Raw genomic sequence first — 24,706 nt, forward strand, 5'->3', positions numbered from 1 at the left:
CTTTAAGATGGGTACTTTTAAATTATGTGGATTTTATGTCAATAATTTTTTTAAGATAACACAGATTCCATAGATATACCCTGGGTGGTTTATGATACAGAGAATAGGCTATTTGGGATCATAAGAAACCCCAGGATATTTTAGAACTCTTTGCTGTCCACCTACTTCAATGCTAACAAAATCCAATGATGGTCTCTTCTATGCATTAAGCTTCTTTCTACTGCACTGTGGTCAGAGCCCTAGGAATAGAATACTAGAACTCTCCAGAAAAGCATGCTTCTTTCCAAGATTTCAGATAGGTGTTGACACCAAGAGGCAAGCAGCCCTTCATTCTGGAGGACACACAAAATAAGCAGGTCCACTGGTCAGTCCTAACAACAGTGAAGACTCTGCTTTTTGAAAAGAAGCCATGTCTCTAAGGGGGTTTTTAAGGCATGCAAATGGAAGTAAGGCAAGGAGGTCAACTGAGTAGTCCCTGTCATCAGCAGCCTTGTCCCCTGCTATCCTCCATCTCCTAGACAACATTCTTCTTCTTTTTTTTTTTTGCAGTTTCTGCTGGGACTAAGTTTGAACCCGCCACCCCCAGTATATGGGGCTGGCGCCCCTTGAGCACAGGCTCCACCCACATTCTTTTTTTTTGAGACAAGAGTCTCAAGCTGTGGCCCTGGGTAGAGTGTCATGGTATCACAGCTCACAGCAACCTCAAACTCTTGGGCTTAACCGATTCTCTTACCTCAGCCTCCCAAGAAGCTGGGACTACAGGCACCTGCCACAATTCCCCAGCTATTTTTTTGTTGCAGTTGTCATTGTTGTTTACCAAGCCCCGGCCAGGTTCATGCCTGCCAGCCTCCATGTATGTGGCCACTCCCTACCCACCAGGGGTCCCCAAACTGCGGCCTGCAGGCCACATGAAGCGGTGTGATTGTATTTGTTCCCGCTTTGTTTTTTTACTTCAAAATAAAATATGTGCAGTGTGCATAGGAATTTGTTCATAGTCTGTTTTTTAAACTATAGTTGAGCCCTCCAACAGTCTGAGGGACAGTGAACTGGCCCCCTGTTTAAAAAGTTTGAGGACGCCTGCATGACTAAGCTATGGGTGCCTCTCTGGGCAACATTCTCAAGTCAAATATTTTTCCAAATATATGGGGGAAAGACTCAAGGAATCATAAGCATACTCACATACTACTAGGAAAAATCTAAGTTAGGAGAAAAGCCTCTGACTCCCCCTAAATTACCATAGCCTATGCTTGCCTAAAAAAATAAAAATACATTTTTAAAAAACCCTTTTGTAAGTATCCAAACTGTCTGAAGCATCCATTGCAAGCAAGGGAAGCAAGGAACACCTCGAATAAAACCATCCTGTGATTTTCAAAAAGGTGTAAGCATTAGTTTTTTGGCACTACACTATTAAGGTTGTACAAATAATAACAACATTTTTTTCTCCTAAGAAACAATAAGAAGGGTGACTTCCCTTTTGATCTGTTTAACTGCCCCTTTCTACCCTCCCCTTGTAAAAGAAAAAAATAATAATATTAAATTTACTTCTCTCCAGCTGAGAGTTTATTTTGGGCCTCATAGATATGCTAATATTAGTTCTCATTTCTCTGTCTCTCCTATTACCTCTCTCATTATAAGGCTTTTCTACAGAAATAAAAGAATTCTCTTTTGCACAACCAAAAAAAAAAAAAAAACCAATGGCCAATTTTAAAGAGTGAAAATGAAGACAGAGGAGCATAAAAATCCCTGATCAGGAGGAATGAGGTTGTTCTCAAGGGGAAAGGAGCTAAAAATACAAGATGGAGATTAAAGCATAAGGGTAATTTGCATTTTGCTGAATATTAGGCCAAGCTTTTTTCTGCCCAAGCCTGAATAAAGAAACTTTTTGAAATAAGACCATTGCACCATCACGGACTTTCAAGAAATACTCTAGTATCCAATAATGCCATTAAAATTAACTTGGTTAATTTTAACTTGTTTTCAACAAAGTACTAAGTAACCCATGCCAATTATTAAAGGAAAATGTCCTGAGTACTTCTTAAAAAAAAAAAAAAAGAAAGAAATGAAGAATCTTGATAAACTGGTTACAATGTTCCAGCCTCAATAAAAAGTTAATATAAATAAAAAATATTTAAATATGATTTAGAAAATCTACGCCAACCCTTCTTAAAGGAGGTATAAACTGAGGCTACACTTAATTGTATGTTCTAAAGAAATAATAGGACCAGCCCTATCACTATAAATCTTGGCCAAAACAAAATTCTTCAAAAGCAAACTCTTGGCTCAAATTTAATAATTCTCAACACATTGTACGGTATGGTAACACTATCAAATACAGGAGCTCTAATTAAAATTTGTCAACCACCCATTGACGAGTTTGGCTAAATAAGAACCAAAAATTATAAGCTGCTTAAAAAAAAGTAAAGCAATGAGCATAAGCAAACTCAAAGGAAAAATGATAAAAAGGAGAAGATGTTTATAGGACAAAGGGCCAAAGGGCTAATTTCCTTCATTAACAAAGAGCTGTTACAAATCAATGAGGAAAAAAGTGAAACCCAAAAGAAAATTAGGCAAAAATAAGATCAGACAATTTATAAGAGCTATTCCCCCTCGTCCATAAATCCTCTTGCCTCAACTTCCCACATAGCTGGGACTACAAGAGTCTACCACAATGCCCAGCTAGTTTTTTTTTGAGAGATGGGGTCTCACTGTTGCTCAGGCTGGTCTTGAATTCCTGAGCTCAGGCAATCCACCTGCCTCATTCATAATTTTTAAAAAGCAAAAGAACCAATGAGATACCATGTTTTAGCTATTAGTTAACACACACACACACCGACAGACAGAAATCTGGAGTCCCAGTATTGATAAAACATGAGTGAGTTGGCATTTTCTTTTTTTTTTTTTTTTTTTTTGTAGAGACAGAGTCTCACTTTATGGCCCTAGGTAGAGTAATGTGGCCTCACACAGCTCACAGCAACCTCCAACTCCTGGGCTTAGGCTATTCTCTTGCCTCAGCCTCCCGAGTAGCTGGGACTACAGGCGCCCACCACAACGCCGGCTATTTTTTGGCTGCACCTTGGCTGGGGCCGGGTTTGAACCCGCCACCCTCGGTATATGGGGCAGGCACCTTGCCGACTGAGCCACAGGCGCCGCCCTGTGAGTGGGCATTTTCATATGCTGTTAGTAAATATTCAAATTTGTCTGACCTTTTTTGGATGGCAACTTGGCACTATTAGAATGTTTAATATATGTGCATGGATATGCTGTTGTACACACACACACACGGGTGTGTCTTTCAGCAAGGACTGAACTCACAACTATTTCACACAGCAGAATACTATGCAACCATTAAAAGGAATGAGTTTGCTCTGTGTGTTAAGACATGGAAAGATGTTCAAAATAGATCAAGGGAAACGTTGCAGAAGGTAATGTATCTACCTGAGTATTTACATAGGCTTCATATATGTTTGTATGTACAGAGAGGAAAATGTAAAACAACACACCAAATGTAAACAGAGACCAGGTCAGAGTGATGAATTAGCAGGAGAGACAGGGACAGATGGTAAGACAAGGTTACCGACACACATTTTTCACCATATTTCCACAGGTTTTTAATGCCTCAGCTATTCAATAGTTATTCTTACAAGGACCCATGTAGATATAAAACCATGAGCTGATTTCATATTGTAAATGTAAGTTAGTGAAATTTGCCTTTTGCAATTGTTTGGCAAGAATATAAAGTGCCATTGAAGAACCCTTCAGAAAAAAATCTGGGAATCATAGCAGAGATTAGTCAGGCCTTTGGGGTAAGGTTGCCAGATTTAGCAAACTAAAAATACAGGGCTCCCAGTTAAATTTGAATTTCAGATAAATGATGTGCAATATTTGGGACATACTTACACAAAAAGAATACTCACTGTTCATCTGAAATTCAAATTTAACTGAGCATCCTGTATTTTTTCTGGCAACCCTATTTTGGAGCCACTTCACGGTTTTAGGCTGGCTCCTGGTACATGCCTTAGTCCACACCCAGAAGATCTGGTGTATTCCACCACCTTCTTCTTTCTCCATCCCAATGGCTCTTTTCCAGGTGGGAGACTTCTTAAAGAATCTGATGAACTTGTGAGTCATTCCCCAGGAGAACGTAGCAAACAAAATTTGGCATCTCATGAGTATGTGAACCTGTATTTACTCTTGCAACCATCCACAGAGACCAGGTTAAGAATTGGGCTAAGAACTACTCAGAATTGTAGTTCTAACTCAATGTGAAACTACGATTCTGTTTTTCAGAATTGTCATCAATTCAATATGTGCCTGAGAGAACTGCATGTCTCCAGCACCGCCCTCCCACCCCACCCAAGCTATTCTTAAAAAGCAACTTTCTTTTGTTTTTTTTTTTATTGTTGGGGATTCATTGAGGGTACAATAAGCCAGGTTACACTGATTGCAATTGTTAGGTAAAGTCCCTCTTGCAATCATGTTCTGCCCCCATAAAGTGTGACACACACCAAGGCCCCACCCCCCTCCCTCCTTCCCTCTTTCTGTTTCCCCCCCATAACCTTAATTGTCATTAATTGTCCTCATATCAAAATTGAGTACATAGGATTCATGCTTCTCCATTCTTGTGATGCTTTACTAAGAATAATGTCTTCCACTTCCATCCAGGTTAATACGAAGGATGTAAAGTCTCCATTTTTTTTAATGGCTGAATAGTATTCCATGGTATACATATACCACAGCTTGTTAAACCATTCCTGGGTTGGTGGGCATTTACGCTGTTTCCACATCTTTGGCGATTGTAAATTGAGCTGCAATAAACAGTCTAGTACAAGTGTCCTTATGATAAAAGGATTTTTTTCCTTCTGGGTAGATGCCCAGTAATGGGATTGCAGAATCAAATGGGAGGTCTAGCTTGAGTGCTTTGAGGTTTCTCCATACTTCCTTCCAGAAAGGTTGTACTAGTTTGCAGTCCCACCAGCAGTGTAAAAGTGTTCCCTTCTCTCCACATCCACACCAGCATCTGCAGTTTTGAGCTTTTGTGATGTGGGCCATTCTCACTGGGGTTAGATGATATCTCAGGGTTGTTTTGATTTGCATTTCTCTAATATATAGAGATGATGAACATTTTCTCATGTGTTTGTTAGCCATTCGTCTGTCATCTTTAGAGAAAGTTCTATTCATGTCTCTTGCCCATTGATATATGGGATTGTTGGCTTTTTTCATGTGGATTAATTTGAGTTCTCTATAGATCCTAGTTATCAAGCTTTTGTCTGATTGAAAATATGCAAATATCCTTTCCCATTGTGTAGGTTGTCTCTTTGCTTTGGTTATTGTCTCCTTAGCTGTACAGAAGCTTTTCAGTTTAATGAAGTCCCATTTGTTTATTTTTGTTGTTGTTGCAATTGCCATGGCAGTCTTCTTCATGAAGTCTTTCCCCAGGCCAATATCTTCCAGTGTTTTTCCTATGCTTTCATTGAGGATTTTTATTGTTTCATGCCTTAAATTTAAGTCCTTTATCCATCTTGAATCAATTTTTGTGAGTGGGGAAAGGTGTGGGTCCAGTTTCAGTCTTTTACATGTAGACATCCAGTTCCCCCAACACCATTTATTGAATAGGGAGTCTTTCCCCCAAGGTATGTTCTTGTTTGGTTTATCGAAGATTAGGTGGTTGTAAGATGTTAGTTTCATTTCTTGGTTTTCAACTCGATTCCAAGTGTCTATGTCTCTGTTTTTGTGCCAGTACCATGCTGTCTTGACCACTATGGCTTTGTAGTACAGACTAAAATCTGGTATGCTGATGCCCCCAGCTTTATTTTTGTTACTAAGAACTGCCTTAGCTATACGGGTTTTCTCCGGTTCCATACAAAACGCAGAATCATTTTTTCCAAATCTTGAAAATAAGATGTTGGTATTTTGATAGGAATGGCATTGAATAGGTAGATTGCTTTGGGAAGTATAGACATTTTAACAATGTTGATTATTCTCATCCATGAGCATGGTATGTTCTTCCATTTGTTAATATCCTCTGCTATTTCCTTTCTGAGGAATTCATAGTTTTCTTTATAGAGGTCTTTCACCTCCTTCGTTAGGTATATTCCTAGGTATTTCATTTTCTTTGAAACTATGGTGAAGGGAGTTGTGTCCTTAATTAGCTTCTCATCTTGACTGTTATTGGTGTACACAAAGGCTACTGACTTGTGGACATTGATTTTATATCCTGAAACATTACTGTATTTTTTGATGACTTCCAGGAGTTTTGTGTTTGAGTCTTTGGGGTTCTCTAAGTATAAGATCATGTCGTCAGCAAAGAGGGAGAGTTTGACCTCCTCTGCTCCCATTTAGATTCCCTTTATTTCCTTGTCTTGCCTAATTGTATTGGCTAGAACTTCCAGCACTACGTTGAATAGTAAAGGTGACAGAGGACAACCTTGTCTGGTTCCAGTTCTAAGAGGAAAAGCTTTCAGTTTTACTCCATTCAGTAAAATATTGGCTGTGGGTTTGTCATAGATAGCTTCAATCAGTTTTAGAAATGTGCCACCTATGCCTATACTCTTCAGTGTTCTAATTAGAAAAGGATGTTGGATTTTATCAAATGCTTTTTCTGCATCTATTGAGAGGATCATGTGATCTTTATTTTTGCCTCTGTTAATATGGTGGATAACGTTTATGGACTTGCGTATGTTAAACCAGCCTTGCATCCCTGGGATGAAGCCTACTTGATCATGATGAATGACTTTTTTGATGATAAGCTGTAATCTATTGGCTAGGATTTTGTTGAGAATTTTTGCATCTATATTCATGAGTGAGATTGGTCTGAAATTCTCCTTTTTGTTTGGGTCTTTTCCTGGTTTTGGTATCAGGGTGATGTTTGCTTCATAGAATGTGTTGGGGAAGATTCCTTCTTCCTCAATTTTTTGGAATAATTTCTGCAGTACAGGAATAAGCTCTTCCTTGAAGGTTTGATAGAATTCTGGAGTGAAGCCATCTGGACCAGGGCATTTTTTGGTTGGAAGATTTTTTATTATTTCTTTGATCTCAGTGCTTGAAATTGGTCTGTTCAGGAGCTCTATTTCTTCCTGGCTGAGTCTAGGGAGAGGGTGTGATTCCAAATATTGATCCATGTCCTTCACATTGTCAAATTTCTGGGCATAGAGTTTCTGGTAGTATTCAGAGATGATCTCTTGTATCTCTGTGGGATCAGTTGTTATTTCCCCTTTATCATTTCTGATTGAGGTTACTAGAGATTTTACTTTTCTATTCCTCGTTAGTCTGGCCAATGGTTTATCTATTTTATTTATTTTTTCAAAAAACCAACTCCTTGTTTCATTAATTTTCTGAATGATTCTTTTGTTTTCAATTTCATTGATCTCTGATTTGATTTTGGATATTTCTTTTCTTCTACTGAGTTTAGGCTTAGATTGTTCTTCTTTTTCCAATTCCATAAGATCTCTTGTGAGATTGTTGATGTGCTCTCTTTCTGTTTTTCGAATGTAGGCATCTAAAGCGATGAATTTTCCTCTCAAAACTGCTTTTGCAGTATCCCACAGGTTTTGGTAGCTTGTGTCTTCATTGTTGTTATGCTCGAAGAAGTTAATGATTTCCTGTTTTATTTCTTCCTGCACCCATCTGTTATTCAACAGAAGATTGTTTAATTCCATGCCTTTGGGTGGGGTCGAGCATTTTTGTTAGAGTTGAGTTCCACCTTTAGTGCCTTATGGTCTGAGAAGATACAAGGTAAAATTTCAATTCTTTTGATTCTGTTGATATTTGTTTTGTGTCCCAGGATATGATCAATTTTGGAGAATGTTCCATGGGGTGATGAGAAGAATGTATATTCTATCGCTTCTTGGCCTTTTGGCTAAGATCAAGTGTGGAGAAGAATGTATATTCTTTATCTTTGGGGTGGAGTGTTCTATATGCGTCTATCAAGCACAGTTGTTTTAGGGTCTCATTTAAATCTCTTATATCTTTGTTTAATTTCTGTTTAGAGGATCTGTCCAGCTCTGTAAGAGGAGTGTTAAAGTCCCCTGTTATTATGGTATTATCAGATATCATATTGCTCAGACTGAGTAAGGTCTGTTTCAAGAATCTGGGAGCATTTAAATTGGGTGCATAAATATTTAGAATTGAAATGTCTTCTTGTTGTAGTTTTCCCTTGACCAATATAAAGTGACCATCTTTGTCTTTTTTGACTTTAGTTGCTTTAAATCCACATGTATCTAAAAATAAGATTGCAACTCCTCTTTTCTTCTGAATTCCATTTGCCTGAAAAATTGTCTTCCAACCCTTGACTCAGAGCTTTAATTTGTCTTTTGAAGCCAGGTGTGTTTCTTGCAGACAGCAAATGGATGGCTTGTGTTTTTTAATCCAGTCAGCCAATCTATGTCTCTTTATTGGGGAATTCAAGCCATTAACATTTATTGAGATAATGGATAAGTGTGGTAGTATTCTATTCGTCTTATTTTGTGAGAGTCCATTGCTTAGTTTTATCTTTTGCATCAGTGTGGAGGTTAGGTTCTGTCCTTTAATTTCTGAGTTCTTACTTTGCTGCTGATCCATTGTGGCTGTCAGTGTGCAAAACAGGTTGAAGTATTTCCTGTAGAGCTGGTCTTGTTGTGGCGAATTTCCTCAATGTTTGTATATCCGTAAATGATTTGATTTCTCCATCAATTTTGAAGCTTAGCTTAGCAGGGTACAGAAATCTGGGCTGGAAACTGTTCTGTTTAAGTAGATTAAAGGTAGATGACCATTGTCTTCTTGCTTGGAAAGTTTCATTAGAGAAGTCTGCGGTCACTCTGATGGATTTGCCCCTGTAGGTCAACTGGCGCTTACTCCTGGCAGCTTGCAGAATCTTTTCTTTTGTCTTGACTTTGGATAGGTTCATCACAATGTGTCTTGGAGAAGCTCGGTTAGAGTTGAGGCAACCTGGTGTCCGATAGCCCTCTGAAAGCAGTGTGTCAGAATCTTTGGTGATATTTGGGAAATTTTCTTTTATAATATTCTCTAGTATGGCTTCCATTCCTCTGGGGCATTCTTCTTCCCCTTCTGGAATTCCTATAACTCGTATGTTGGAACGCTTCATAAAGTCCCATAATTCTGACAGTGAACGTTCTGCTTTCTCTCTCTTCTTTTCTGCCTCTTTTACTATCTGAGTTATCTCAAGAACTTTGTCTTCTACCTCTGAAATTCTTTCTTCTGCATGGTCTAACCTGTTGCTGATACTTTCCATTGCATCTTTAAGTTCCCTAATTGACTGTTTCAGTTCCTTCAGGTCTGCTATATCCTTTTTATATTCTTCATATCGTTCATCTCTTATTTGATTCTGCTTTTGGATTTCCTTTTGGTTATTTTCCACTTTATTAGCAGTTTCCTTCATCGTTTCCATCATTTCTTTCATTGTTTTCAACATGTGTATTCTAAATTCCCTTTCTGTCATTCCTAACATTTCTTTATAGGTGGAATCATCTGCAGTAGCTACCTCATGGTCTCTTGGAGGGGTTGTTCTGGACTGGTTCTTCATGTTGCCTGGAGTTTTCTGCTGATTTTTCCTCATGAGTAATTTCTTTTAACTGTTTCCTTGCCCTAATTTTTCTTTCACTTCCTCTTGCTCTTTAAGTTCTTGTGCCTGTGGACTAAGGGTTACAGGACCAGAGGGGTGAGAAGGTTGAAGAGCAAAAAAGGGATGAAAGAAAGGAGGACCGAGTGATAAGAAAAATAGAGAAAGGAGAGGGGGTGGGTAAAAGGAATATTGACAAAAAGAAGAGAGGCACAGAAAGAGGGAGACAGAGCAATATAGGTGTACAGTAGGGTACTTTGACACAACTTTAAAAAAACCCCACCTTCTGGGGGTGCCCAGTTGGGTGGTTCCCTTAAGGTCGGCAGCTCTTTGCTAACCTGATCAGACACAGTACCCCACCTCCCCCAAGTAGAGAGGAAAGACAAAAATGCTATAAATCAAACCAAAACAAGCAAACAGAAAACTTTACGGGATAAAATTGTGTGAAAAACCAAATATTAGCAGTAGAAACACTAGCAAAAATGAAGTTCTAGTTATTGAAAAAGGCAGCAATGGGAAATTATAATTAAACTAGTAAAATTGAGAAAGAAAAAGGATCTGTATTGAAAAGGTTGAAATTAAAAAAAAAAACAACATCAACAACATCAAAATAAACAAAAAAAAAACAACCAAACCAAAAAAAAACATAACCAAAAACAAAGCAGTATGTATATGTTATTGAATATTGTCTGGGCAACACGTGGTCTTCTGGGGTATGAGATGTTAATCACAGTTCTGATACGACTGGAGGCTGCTGATTTCTCAAACCCCAGCAGGTAGACACCCTAAATCTCTCTTCAGCCCACTTAAAAGGCACTTTGAACTTGTAAACTTGCTGAGCAGAAGCTTTCCCAGGAAAGTGCTTGTCGCTGGAATCACTGCTGAAGTGGCTATCTACTTACCCAGTGTGCCAAAACCAGTCTCACTCTGCCCCTGAGAGTTAGGACTGCAAGGCGGCTCAGACCCCACCCTTAGGCTACTTGGTCGCTGCATTACCAGCTCCCACCCGATTTTAGCTCTGCGACCCTGAGGGTGGAGCTTGCCGGGGCAGTTCGCTCACAATGGCTCCCTGTGACCCACAGCCAAACACTATTAGCTCCATCTGGCTCAGCGGCTCAGACTGGGGCCCCAGACAACAGCCAAAGTTCTCCACACTCCGGCCCAGGCTCTCCCCAAGGCAGTTCAACTGAGTGCCAAGTCCAAAGACACCAGAACAGTTCACAGGTAAGGCCTTTCTGGTTTGCAGTCTCGCTGCTACTGAACTTACAGTTGCGGGCGGGTTTAGACAGATTGAACACACGTGACCACTTGCCATTTTTCCACTGTTTTAGTCCTCCTCTTGGGGTCCAGAAGTCTCTTGCTGACTCCCTGTATCCTCACAGGGGTGATGATAGGCAGATCCCACCAGCCAGAGATGCCTGGAGTCCTATCTCCGCAGACTAACGGTGCCCAGATGCAAGGAAGCTGTTACTCGGCCGGCATCTTGCTCCGCCTCTAAAAAAAGCAACTTTCAAAGAATCTAGACTAGCCAAAATAATTTGGTGGGGGCAGGTAGAGAGGTGGACAAATGTGGAGGACACACAACTTTATTTCAAGACTTACTATAATTACAGTAGTGTCAAGACTTTGAAATTGGCAAAATGACAGCCACAAAAATTCAATAAAATGGAAGTGTCCAAAAACAGACACACATGTATGGCCAAATGATTTTCAACAAAGATACAAAAGTAATTTAGTGAGAATAGTCTTTTCAACAAATGTCTCTGAAATAATTAGATATCTATATGCAAAAAAAAATCTCATTGGTTGCACCATGTACAAGTACTATGTCAAAATAGGTCATATAAGGCTAGGTGTGGTATTTCATGGCTGTAATACCAGCACTTTGGGAGGTCAAGGGAGGAGAATTGCTTGAGGCCAGGAGTTTGAGACTATCCTATACAATAGAGAGACCTCCTCTCCACAAAAAATTTAAAACTTAGTCAGGCATGATGGCCCATGCCTATAATCCCAGCTGTTCAGGAGGCTGAGGTGGGAGGATTGCTTGAGCCCACGAGTTCAAGGTTACAGTGAGCTATGGTCATTCTACTGTAGTCCAGCCTGGGCAACAGAATCAAATTTCATTTCTAAAAAAGAAAAAGAGAAGTGGGGACACCAACCTAAATGTCAAACAGTTCATGAGCAAACACACAAATTTTTGTGGGCTTGGTTAGGAAAAGATTTCTTAGGATGCAAAAAAAAAAAGCACAAACCATATAAGAAAAAAAAATTGACAAATAAAACTTTATCAATGTTTTTAAAGCCTGCCCTTTGAAAGACACAGTTAAGAAAATGAAAAGATGCAGAGTGGGAAAAAAAAACTTATAAATCACATTCGTGTATCTAGTAGAGGCTTTGTATCCAAAATATGGAAAAAGTTCCCACAGCTCATTCGAATAGATACTTCATCAAAACCGAGGGATGGATGACAAATAGCACATGAAAAGATGTTCAACATCATTAATCATTGTAAAAACGTAAATTAGAACCACAATATCACACCACTACACACTTATTAAAATAGCTAAAAGTCTAAATCAGAGATATACCACAGACTGAGGAATGCAAGCAGCTGGAAGTCTTACTTACTGCTGACGGGAATACAACAGGACAGTTCTTCTGGAAAACAGTTTGGCAGCTTCTTACGAAGTTTAATATGCATATGCCACCTACCCCAGCAATCCCAGTAAACCCTACTTACAAGATAAATGAAACATATGTCCAGTCAAAGACCTACACATGAACGTTTATGGCAGCTTTATTCATAATCTCCAAGAAATGGAAAAAAATAAAATGTCATCAATCAGTGAAAGGATAACAAGTTGTGGTACATCCATACAATGGGATAGTCCTCAGCAAGAACAAGAAACAAACTACCCAGACATGCAACTACATGGATGCATCTCAAAAACATTATGCTAAGTGAAAACAAAGCACATGTGTGGGGTTTTTATATATGACATTCTGGGAAAGGCAAAACTACAGTGACAAGTCATCAGACCAGCAGTTGCCAGGAGCGAGGGCTGTAGAAGCTAAAACTTCCTACGAAGGGGCACAAAGGAAATGCGCAGGGGGCATTGCCTTGGTAGTGATGCCACTGTGCACCTACACTCAGGGAACTGAATGCTCAGAAGAGTGAATTTCAAGGTATGTAAATTATACCTTAATTAAAAACAGTAATAATGGAAAAAGAGCCTGGGACTCCTTTGTGTAAGGAGCAATGGAGCGAGTAACTTTAAGTTAGAGATTTGGAGTTTCTCTTCATTCTTCCTATATTAAATTCTTCCCTTCTCAAGTAATAAACCTGGGACATATCTATCATTTTTCCTGTTCTTATACATTCCATTCGGCTTGAAAATTACACACGAGATTTTGCTCCAAATAACACATTGCAGAAATCTCAGCTGAAGGCGGTGGGACGCCCAGAGCCTTAGTTCCATGACCTACCCTCGGCCCGCTATCAGCCCATTGCTACAGACTGTGGTTCAGATTCCCCACGGAAAAAGAGGGACTAGGTATTTTTTCTTCTCTTGTGATCACTTCCACACAGAATGTCTTCTATAAAGGAGTTTCGATCTGCCTTTGAAAACCCAAAAGCAATTACAAACACTCCTTTTTCATTAAGTATAGGGAGCTGATAAGAACCAGTGCTGAAATTCGAAAAGGTGTGCTCACCTTCAGGGATCTTGAGCCAAAGACAGCACACCTGTTTCTCTTTCCAAGCGCCTTTCCTTTAAGTACACTGATTTCAAAAGTCTTTTTCAAAAGCCTGATTCCTTTTCTTTCTCTTTAAGAAAGGAAAATTTTACATTGTTCAAACCCAAAGCCTCCATACAGAAACTGAAACTGTGGGAACTGCACAGTTTTTCCTCTGGCGGTCACTTTAAAAGTCGTAAACCATGAAGCAGTCAGAGGCCAGAGCAGTATAATAATAATACAATAATAATAATGACCCTATCCTTGAAGCCACAATGCCTATGCTCGTAGCCTCAACCCTCAAGAAGCTACCTGACCCCAAGTAAGTCTCCTTAGCCATAAAATGCGGAATCACATCCATTTCTATAAAAATAGCAATTTGCATTTATAAAGGGTCAACTTCATGCCATGAACTTTACAAGCTACTCCTTTCCATCCTCCAACTATCCTTACAATGAATGAGGAAATGAAGTTTAGGAAAGCTAATAAGAACCCCACTGCACATGCCTCACTGGAGATAGACGATAACCCTGTGTGTGTACATACTGACAAGGGCCAAAGTGAAATGGAAACTTAAAGTCTGTCCTGCAAGATTCTAGAGACTTAAGCAATTTAAAGACAAAGACTCTGTTCATCCTTCTATCTGTCAGCCCCGGGGCTCATCCTCGAGCATCAGCCACAGATCCTCATCGAGCAGGGATAGACACCATCATCGTGGGGATTACAGTTTCTTTTCTTTCTTTTTTTTTTAGACAGCGTCTCACTCAATTACCCTGGGTAGAGTCCTACGGCATCACAGCTCACAGCAACCTCAAACTCTTGGGCTCAAGTGATCCTCTTGCCTCAGCCTCTCCAGTAGCTGGGACTGCAGGCACCCACCACAATGCCCAGCTTGTTTTTCTATTTTTAGTAGAAACAGATCTTGCTCTTGCTCAGGCTGGTCTCCAACTCCTGAGCTCAGTTAATCCACCTGCCTCAGCTTCACACAGTGTTAGAATTACAGGCGTGAGCCACCTCACCTGGCCCATTTTGTTTTAATTTTTAAATTAAGAAGAAAAGAAAAGATGGCTGGAGGAAAAGGCAGAAGGGGAAAGAGGTTGAGCTGAGTCAAACAAAGAAAAATGGAAAAATTAACTCTCTCCATAAATATCTGCACAAATATTTAAGAGCAGCTCAGCAAATTTCATTTATCAAGAGCCAGATCATGACTGTTTTTGCCTTAGCAATCCCTCCTATCTGTCGAACTGCCCATCTCTGCACAAGCAGCCACAGCCAAGACTTAAAAGAATGTATGTGGCCGTGCACTCAACACAACCTTACTGTGGACGCTTACATTTGAGTTTTTATATCATTTTATATCATTCTCATGCATCACAAGACATTTTTCTTATTTTAATTTTTTTCAAACGTTTAAAAATGTCAAAATCATTTTTAGCTAGGGGGAAGGAGGGACATGTGGACTGCCCTTTACTGACCCCTGATTGACTTCATCAGAAAACTATTTTTTTTTAAAGAAAGTTGTAGGCCAGGCACAGTGGCTCACGCCTGTAATCCTAGCACTCTGGGAGGCCAAGGCGAATGGATTGCTTGAGCTCACGAGTTTGAGACCAGCCTGAGCAAAATTGAGATGCTGTCTCTAATAAAAATTAAAAAACTGAGGCAAAAAGATTGCTTGAGCCCAAGAATTGGAGGTTGCTGTGAGCTATGATGCCACAACACTCTACCCAGGGTGACAGCTTGAGACTCCATCTCAAAAAAAAAAAAAAGGAAGAAAGAATAAGATCATCTTAAAAAATTAAAAGAAAGTTATATTAGCAATATTGAAGGCCAGGATTTATTGAAAAATATGTTGCACTCCCCTAGACAGGTCTGGCATCAGGGGAAATTATTAAACAGGTTAAATGTCTTCATGGGTGTTGCTTCTCCTATACACGGCCCCTACCCACAGGCCCACCTGCCTCCTCATGCTGACAGCTGCACCTTACCAAAGCCAACCATTCACTCAACATTTATGGAGCACCTACTGTATGCAGCCCCCACACTGGGCATGTCCATGCCTTCACTCATCCTGGGGGAGAGTTGCTTGAGCTGGGAGCACGGGGAGTGAGTCTGAGAAGGCCCTCCCCGTGAAGACGCCTGCTCTAAGACACACATCATGGTTGTTGACTGAAGACAGTGTGTTCAAATAAAAATGGTTAGTAATTCTGTCACTGTCTAGACCACCAGGGCAGGCTCTGTCCCCACTGTTCTCTTATTGTTCCCTGTACCCACCTGGTGAGGGAGAACAGAGGAGGAACTAACAGAAAAGAGCATCTTTCATCAGGTGTCTCCTGCAGGCCAGCCACTGAACCACTTTTCTGAGCCACAACAGCCTTCAAAGTTGGCATCAGGACCCCAGTTTTACAGACAAGGAAATCGAGCCTCAGAGAAAGGAGTCACCTCCCCAAAGGTGCCCAGAGCCAGGTTCCAACCCAGGTCTGAGTGACTCTTGCCACTCAGTCCACTTTGAGATGCAAGGACTCCAGGGCTGCGAACTTGATGCCTTTCGGCTAGCTGTAGGGGGAGATGACAAAGGCCTAGCTGGGGTTTCTCAGCCCTAGTCATAAAGTAGAATCACCCGGAGAGCATTCAAAATGTACCAGCGCCCAGGCCACACCAGGAACCAAATAAGTTAAAGTCTGGGGAACAGGGGACAATAGGCCCTAGACACTTCTTTTTGTTCAAGCTCCCAGGAGATTACAATAAATACCCAGGATTGAGCACCAATGTAGGGGGAGCAGAGCAAGGGGAGAGATTCTGCCTGCAAAGCTTTTCCTTGTTGTTGAATTTTCTGTTGAGGGGGCAAGATTCTGCAGTCGCTGCCTCTGCGTTAAGCAACTCTGACCAGAGCTGCCGACTGAATGGGTAAAGGATATCTAAAAATACAACTCCAGCATTCGGCTTTCTGACTCAAATACCCTTCAACTTCACATGAGGCTTTCTTTCTTGTTTGATGCTTATGAAATGAGGGCATAAACAAAACCATTTTGGACGGTAAAGTGTCGCATGAGAAGCTTAAGCAAGGAAGCTAAAGACAGGAATATGTTTTTGTCAAGTGACCAGGCCGAGATGAAGGATGTTTCCTAAGAACGCACCACGTTCTTAGGAAAGAGCACAAAACAAGGACATCGCTTCATTTTAATAACACCAAGAAAACCAACTGTTTCCTTTTCTCCTTAAAATTGTTATGAGAATGTTGACAAATTTATCTTTCATCTCAACTTCAGGTCACTGACAATTTTCTAAGAAACTACTGCAGAATACGAAGAACTACACGTTTATTAAAAAGGTTTAATACAATTAAATGCTCCCTTTTAAAACTTATGTCATCCTAGTGGAGAGAAAGAGCTGAGTCTGTTCACTGAAGCAAAACAACCACACACGCTGAATGAATTGGTGCATTATTTTACGTGGAAAAAATATAATGCTTTTGTTAGAGTACTTTGTATGTGTGCAACACTTTCCTTTTTTAAAAAATGTCTTAAAATTCATTCTCACATATTTATACTTATAGAAAAAAACTTTACTATGTCCTCATTTACAAGTTGTATCATTTCTATGAAGAAAAGGAGACAAGCATTATTAGTCCATTTCAGAGATAAGAATATTGATATTCAGAGAGGTTTAATGATTCTCCCAAGGTACAAAAAGTTAACAGAAAAGCTGGAGAACGAAGAAATCTCAGCTGATGTTTGACATTTTGCACATTCCACACTGAGTGCATGTATGTGTATATAAAATGTCCAGTAGAAAAGAGCGATGCTGTTCAAAGAACTAGAATTCTTTGTTGTTGTTGTTAGCAAATCTCAACAAGAAATGGGTTCATCTGGAGCAGAACCACTGGTTTAGGTTAGCATGTTTAATCAGAAAAGAAAATTATAGAATCAGCTTACTGAGTTAAATTAACTTACATAAAAAGCAACTATTGTCACAAGTCCCTTTTCTCTTTCAAGTATAAAAATTGACACATTTGTATTATAGTCTCAAAGTATAAGATCCTTAGGGAACATGTCATAAAAGAAAAAGCAGATATCTGACTGGTTGACTATTAGGCAAAGAATGATTTCATTAAAATAAAATAAGTTGGCTCGGCGCCTGTGGCTCAAGCAGCTAAGGCGCCAGCCACATACACCTGAGCTGGCGGGTTCGAATCCAGCCCGGGCCTGCCAAACCACAATGACGGCTGCAACCAAAACATAGCCCGGCATTGTGGCAGGAGCCTGTAGTCCCAGCTACTGGGGAGGCTGAGGCAGGAAAATTGCTTGAGCCCAAGAGATGGAGGTTGCTATGAGCTGTGATACCATAGCACTCTACCCAGGGTGACAGCTTGAGGCTTTGTCTCAAAAAATAAAATAAAATAAGTTAAAAAACAATGAAATAAGTTTTACAAAAAAAAAATTTAAATAATCCCTACCTGTGATGGGTAGCCCAACAGAAGGAATGAGTTTCTGTACCACTCACCAGAAAAGAAAAACTGGCTCAACAGCTGCCACCTCTGCCCACTTCCCCAAATAAACTAGAAAAGGTAAATGAAGCTTCAACTTTTAAAAAGCTTAAGGTTTTCTAACCTATCATAAATATTTATATGTCTTTCTTTTTCTTTTCTTTTTTTAAGAGGCAGAGTGTTGCTCTATTGCCCAGGCTAGAATGCAATGGCATCATCAATAGCTCACAGCAACCTCAAACTCCTGGGCCCAAGTGATCCTCCCCACTCAGACTCCCAAGAGTCTGAGATCACAGGTGTGTGCCGCCATACCTGGCTAATTTTTTAAATTGTTTTTAGAAACAGGTCTAGCTATGTGGCCAAAGCTGGACTCAAACTCCTGGCTTCAAGCAATCCTCCCATCCTAGCCTTCAAAGTGCTGGGATTACAGGCATGAACCACCACGCCCGGACTGGAACTATTTAGAATTCTTATATTTAATATCCATTCATTTATTATCATGGTAAAAATAACTACAGATACATCCCATAATTTTAACTGTAACGTGAATGGTCCTGCTTGACACGTGGCATAAGGCGAATCTGTGTCTTTGTCACCTCTGTACCTTTGTACATTAGCTGAGCACAATCATATAAGCTCAATGTTTAAGAGCAATACAGGAGTCAGAAATCATGTGCGCCCCTTTTAATGATAAAAATGGAAGAGTTTATACGTTTCGTTCAAGGCCACACAAGTAAATGTGACAGAATCAAAGCCGCACTCTACAGCCTGCATTGAGCTGTCCTACCCAGTTCAAATTCCAACTCCTACACTTACTAGCAGTGTGGCATAGGGACAGTCACTTAACTTTTCTGCAACTTTACCTATAAAATTGGACTGCCACAGCAAATTGTATCAACAAAGCCCCTACGACAGTGGAAAGTGATGGAGAAGAGGGTTAGGTACCATTATCATCATCATTATTACACCTCTACCAATTAGAATCAGCTGAACTTTTCATGACTTAAGATGTTTACGTGTGTTAAAGGACTTATTTTAAGCGCTACGTGATTCTTAGGACAGTATCAAAATGTGACCTTGGATTAGTCACTCAATCAAAACGAGCTTCCGTTTCTGCCTTTGACTGATGATGCTTGTGCCGTCTACCTCGCGCGGCTGAAGTAATGAGTAAGGTCATGAGTATGAATACATAAAATGCATTCACAAAGTTAAAAATGAAAGGAAGGAAAGAGAGGTGACCTTTCATGGTGGTGTTTTGTTTTGTTTTCTGTTCCTATAGAAAATAAGAGCCTCAAATCTTACTACAAAGTCATGAAAGATCACAGATGCACAGTGATTTACAGTATTAATTTAATCTTCCTAAAAACCATATTGTGTTGGGGATGGACATGCACCCAAACTTTGGCTTGGATATCAAGACAGAAAATCACACACACACACACACACACACACACAAGAAGGTACAAAGAGGTTTATTGCTGACATCCGGAAGCTTTCTGAGTAGAGCAGGGAGCTCCCAAGTAGGTTCAAATGGCTGAAGAGAGCAGAGAGAGGAGACTGGCTGGGGAGTGGGGAGCTGTTGGGTAGGGGTAGGTGCAGCACAATAGGAGTTTGCCTGGTTTGAACCCCTCACAGGGAGCACTTGGGCCTTTTTTTAAGTTTGCCTAGATATAGAAGAAAAAGGGGAAAGGGAGACATGAAGCTTAAAAGCTTTCAGCAGTCAAACATCAAAAAAATAGAGTCAGTCTGTTCATGGCAAACCCTGTGAGGTAGATTCCATCCTTCAAGATAAGGAAACCAACACCAGTCAGCTTAGATCCCCTGACACTGCAGGTGTAACTGCAGCAGCCTGACTGCACACCTGCACGACCTACAATTCCCAGACCCTGTGAGTTCCTGTCACTCGAGTTACACAAGAAGCACTGCCTAGACCCCACTGGCTTACCCAACGTCAACTAGCCAGCGACAGAGAGCTGAAAACAGCCTTATTCCATTTTTATCCCAATTAATGGTTTATGGTTTTCTTAAATTTCTCCACACACCACAAATAAGAAATTTTAGGGTTAGGTTCTAATGTTACTATTGCTACCATTATTGTCTTTATTGGGGGAGAGATGTCACTGTCTGTTTAAAAGGTCTTCTTTGCATACAGGTAAAATTCCATTTCCAATTTACCCAGTAAGCATGAGGTTCTATTTCAGCAAGCATGTGGTCTGTAATGGCTGACATCCATTTCCCTTGTCTGTAATTGGGTATGCGTAGTGTTCTCTCTCTCTCTCCCTCTCTCTAACTTCTCGATTAAGATTGCCTTTTGTGTTGGCATTTTTGTTTTGTTCTCTGTCCCACAGAAAATGGACGTCTTGAGTATCACTTCAAAATCACACGAAAGACTAAATTTAAATCATTAGGAATCAATTGTTTATGGTTATAAGGCTCGGAATTATCTCAGTAAGTTCTTCTGTATTAAGTCCGATCAGGTTCCAAATCTGCTGGTCTCTCCTATTGGAATTACAGTTGCTTCAGCTCTCTCTTCGACTCTGAACTTAGAGGGTCGGTATTGCTTTTCCTCAGGTAGGCAGTGTTCACTGACCCAAGCCTGCCTGGAGTGAGAGCTATCCAGGAAACCCGAATCTGTTTTGAGCCAGTTGTTCTGCAATATTGATGGATTAGTTCATGACTGTTCTGAATGAATTAAATTACATATCAAATCACTATTTGGGACAAATCACAATATTTATGTTTCTCTGAGAGTCATTTTAGGGACCCCTAAAGAGCTCCCTCTCTTTTTGAAAGCTTTCTTATATCTATTTTTTAGAGTCACCAAAAAAAAAAAGAAAGAAAAAAAGAAAAAGAAAGAAAGAAGAAGAAGAAAAGAAAAGAAATCGTACATTTGTATTAAATTCCTAATGTCCAGTCCTCTTTCCCATTTAAACTGATACGCACTCGAACCTACCCTCTCCTGTCCATTCCTACTACAGCCTGGGTCTAAATCAACTATTTCCTTCAAGGATAAAATTCAGAACACATAAATAAAACAGGAGTTTGACAGAAGCCTCCAGGCAACTCATTTCTTCAGAAAAAGTTGTATAAATCAACAATCTGGGGGAAATTAGTATGAGTCCGTTTTCTGGTTTTAGTTTACAGTTCTTTTCATTTTTGCAAAAGCAAGATTTTATTCTTTTGATTAGAATCGGTCCGACTGGCACTTGCCCAGGAGTTGTGATGCCCCAAACCTTCTCCCGATGCCGGCACCACACAGATTCATCATCGTCACCCTCATCCTCTTTGAGGAAATTAAAGCTTATTGAAACCAGTTAACAAAGAAAGGACAGATTCAGGTTAATAATTTGCGTTTAAAGGAAAAAAAAAAGTTCTAGGAAAATAGCAAAAAATCTGTCAAGGTCAACCTTCTTCTCATTTATTTCTGTTTTAAAAAATCCTATCATATCAAAAAAGTAGCCTTTTTTTCTCCACTGAAAGAACCTATTTGAGCATTCTCCAAGTAACTCTTCAATACTGTATCACATTTATATGAGACAAAGTCCTCCACCGAATCGTAAGAAAGCAAGCATGGGATCCCAAAGACGTTCCACATTCACGTGGTTTAATTTAATCATTTCAGAGAAATTCGTTATTTGCCCCTAGCCTGCAACAGAAACCAGTATTTTCTACCTGTACACACAGGGCTACCAAACCGCCTACTGAAAAGGTTTGTTAATAGGTTTCTACCAGCGTTAACGTACTCCATGTATTATTTTCTGCCAAATTCTTTTGGAAACCCCACATTCGCGGGCGACGGTCGGCCACGCCCCACCCCTTGCACAGACCCGCGTTTCCTAGAGGCGTCTCTGCGCCCGGGTCACGCCCTGGCCTCCAGCCCCAAGCGTGCGCCCCAGAAGCGTCCGGCAGGAAGGCTGCACGGCAAGCCCCACTCGCAGAACCCCCTTGAATGCCTCCGACTGTTCCAACACTCCCTGCTAAGCTAAGAAAGAGCTGGTCACAGGCGGAGGGGAGGCAGCTGCTCTCTGGGCCTCTGGCTGTCGAGAAAGGGAAGGAAAGCGCCCACCTCCTGACCCAAGGCCCACCATCACTTGCCTCCCACATCGCACACCCTCAACACACACAGGAGCCAGCAGAATAGGGAGCAGGGCCACCTAGATATGTATTGGACATCTCGCCAAGGACGCTTGGGGCGGGCTCCTCTGCACTGCCAAGGCGAGCACGGAGACTGCGCTCCGGCCAGCTTGCCCGGCTTGGCCGGGCCGGAAGGGGCGCGGTACTGGGTGGCCAACCGTAACGCTGAGAGTGCCAAGCCCTGGAGCGACACGCCCCGAAAACCCCCGCTGGCACGCCGAGGAACCCGGGTAGGCAGAGGAGTAGCGCCTGCCCGGAGGTCGAGTCCACACGGGCTGGGAGGCTGGGTCCATTCTCTTCCCCAAGTAGGAGAAGCGGTCTCAGGCGTGCTGGCCCAGAGACCGGCAGCAGCAGCAGCACAAGTGGGCGGGAAGAGGCTGCCGGTCCTCGGACAGAGCCCTGTACAGCGCCCGCGGCTTCCACTCACCTGGCAATTGGCACCGGAGACTCCGGCGGGGCAGGTGCAGCTGTAGCCGGGCTCTCCGGCGTGGACCGGGTGCTGCGGGCCCGGTGCAGCACGCGGGGTGCACACGCCCCCGTTCCGGCAGGGCTGCGAGGCGCACGGCCCGGGCGCGGACAAGGGCTCGGCGGGCACCGGGCTGGCCAGGCAGCAGCAACGGGACCCCGCACCGAGCAGCAGCAGCAGCAGCAGCAGGGCCGGCGCCGGCAGCAGCTGCGCACCGGGCGCCCGGGCGCGGCGGGTCTTCATGGCCGACGGGGAGGTCGCGGGAGCCGGGCCGGTAGGCGGTGGCGGCGGCGGCAGTGGTGGCGGTAGCGGCGGCGGTGGCGGCAAAGGCTGCTCGGCGGGGCGGGGAGCCTCCTGCAGCTGCGGGATCCGCGGTTCCCGGGCAACCGCAGGCGGGGTCTGCGGGGCGGGGCCGTGGGCGGGGCCAGAGGGGCGGGGCGCCGGGCGGGCGGAGACCGGGATGAAAGCGGGGTGGGAGCCCTTCCCCCAGGGAGTTGGGCAGGAGTTGCAGGAAGGCGGCCTGGGGCCCCCAACCCGACTGGGGGGTCCGAGTGGCGGCTTTGTCTTAAAGAAGCGCCAAGGGGCAGCGGTGGGGGCGCGGGCCTGGGCCGGAGCTGGGCACCGGGGCAGGAAGGCGGAGGTCGCGGCGCAGGGGGAGCCCGCACACCCGCCGTCCCGGCTGGGGCGGAGGCTGCGCAGGGCGGCCGGGGCTCGCAGCACCCCCCGCCGGCTCTCGGCGCAGACTCTGCGAGACCGCGGCGGGGACCGGCTTTACCTCGTCCCCGGGGCTGCCCCACCCTCCCCGCGCCGCGGCGACGCTGGCTGAGCCGCCGGCGTGCGAGGCGGTGACCTTGTGTCTGCGCGGCGAGCCCGGGAGTCCTTGTCCTTGGTGCTGACCGAGAGTCTCGCTGCTCGCCAGTCCTTCCCCGAGCGCAGAGCCGGCCGCACCACCCAAATGTCTGACACTAGCATGTGAGAGTCGGAAGTGGCCTCGGGATCAGGGCGTCCAACCCTGACGTTGAACTGAAGGGGAAACTGAGGCCCAGATAAGCTGGACTGAAACCCAGTGGGTAAGTTGACTCCCAGCCCAGACGGCTGAACTCCTGAAAGAACAGTTCAGAAGGAAGGATTTACTGCAGGACTCAGTAACAGGGGCCTTCGCTCTGACCTACTTCGGGGGGTTCTTCTAAACGCCGGGTCCAGCCCCGCAGAATAAAACTCACTCCTCCGCCTGCCCCTTCACAACCGCTGCTGTGCACGGACTCCCAGGTAGACGTTACCTTCTCAGGAAGGTGACCAGACCAAATGAAAACAGAAAATGTGACTCCCGTGGATTGGTGCTCTGGGTAAATTTTTCTGGCAACACAAATATAGTTTTGTAAAAAAAAAAGCATTTTGTACAAAGTAGAGACTCCACGTGAACCCGTGCTCATGAGTGCCCGGGGCTGCTAGAAGTCCTCCAGTAGAAACCAGAGGCAAACTGAATGGTTCTCCCTGTCCAATTTAGACACGGAAGCAAATGTCACACGTTTGTGCTTTAGGAGATGCCTAAAAATTTATGTGACCGTTGCAGAAAATCACGGACCCCCAGAACCTGTGCTTGCACCAGGGAGAATTCCTACCTCTAAGTGGTTTGAAACAGTTACTACGTTTTCCTGCACACCTGTCTTTTGTCTAAGGCCTCCTCTGGTTAAAAATTTTTAATTTTGTGCCACGCCAGCTCCCTCTGCTGGTACTAATCTCATCACTCGGGTGGTGCTTCCACTTTCCGCGCCCCTGAAATATGCATTCTTTCCTAAAACCAAGTTCTTTATATCTGCCTGCTCCCTTCCATCAACCATCAAGACATGTACACAAATAAAGGAAAATGAGCTTGAAAAAAGATTGTGAGTTAAAATCTCATTTCAGTTTATTTTTGTGTAAACAACTCTCACATCGCTTTGAAATATGAGAGAATTAATAGTAGTTTTATTTTCTGGATGCTGATTATTGGATTTTTGAGATAATTTTTTTGTTTGTTTTTTGCCTCAGCCTCCTGAGTAGCTGGGATTACAGGTGCCCGCCACAACGCCCGGCTTTGTTGTTGTAGTTGTCATTGCTGTTTTAGCTGGCTGGGGCTGGGTTTGAACCCACCACCCTCCGTATATGAGGCCAGTGCCCTACCCACTGAGCCACAGGCACTGTTTGAGATAATGTTCTGTTTGCCCAGGCTAGAGTGCAATAGGGTCAGTCTAGCTCACAGCAGCCTCAAACTCCTGGGCTCCAGAGAGCCTCCTTCTTTGCCTTCCTCCCCCCTCCAGTAGCTGAGACTATAGGCACCTGACAGGCCACCTCT

At 42.8% G+C, this 24,706-nt stretch overlaps 1 protein-coding gene across 2 annotated transcripts in view; it reads right to left on the reverse strand.

The window, feature by feature from the left end:
- DNER (delta/notch like EGF repeat containing) overlaps positions 1–22,650 on the reverse strand; it is a 334,821-nt gene extending 312,171 nt beyond the window's left edge. For both annotated transcript variants that reach the window (XM_053597823.1, XM_053597822.1), the window contains exon 1: positions 22,333–22,650. In XM_053597823.1, coding sequence (XP_053453798.1) covers positions 22,333–22,614 — 282 coding nt within the window. In that variant the 5' untranslated portion in view covers positions 22,615–22,650. The remainder of the gene's footprint in view (positions 1–22,332) is intronic.
- Between the last annotated feature and the right edge of the window lie 2,056 nt (positions 22,651–24,706).

Source organism: Nycticebus coucang, chromosome 7 (assembly GCF_027406575.1).
Source record: "Nycticebus coucang isolate mNycCou1 chromosome 7, mNycCou1.pri, whole genome shotgun sequence".
Taxonomy (NCBI): domain Eukaryota; kingdom Metazoa; phylum Chordata; class Mammalia; order Primates; family Lorisidae; genus Nycticebus; species Nycticebus coucang.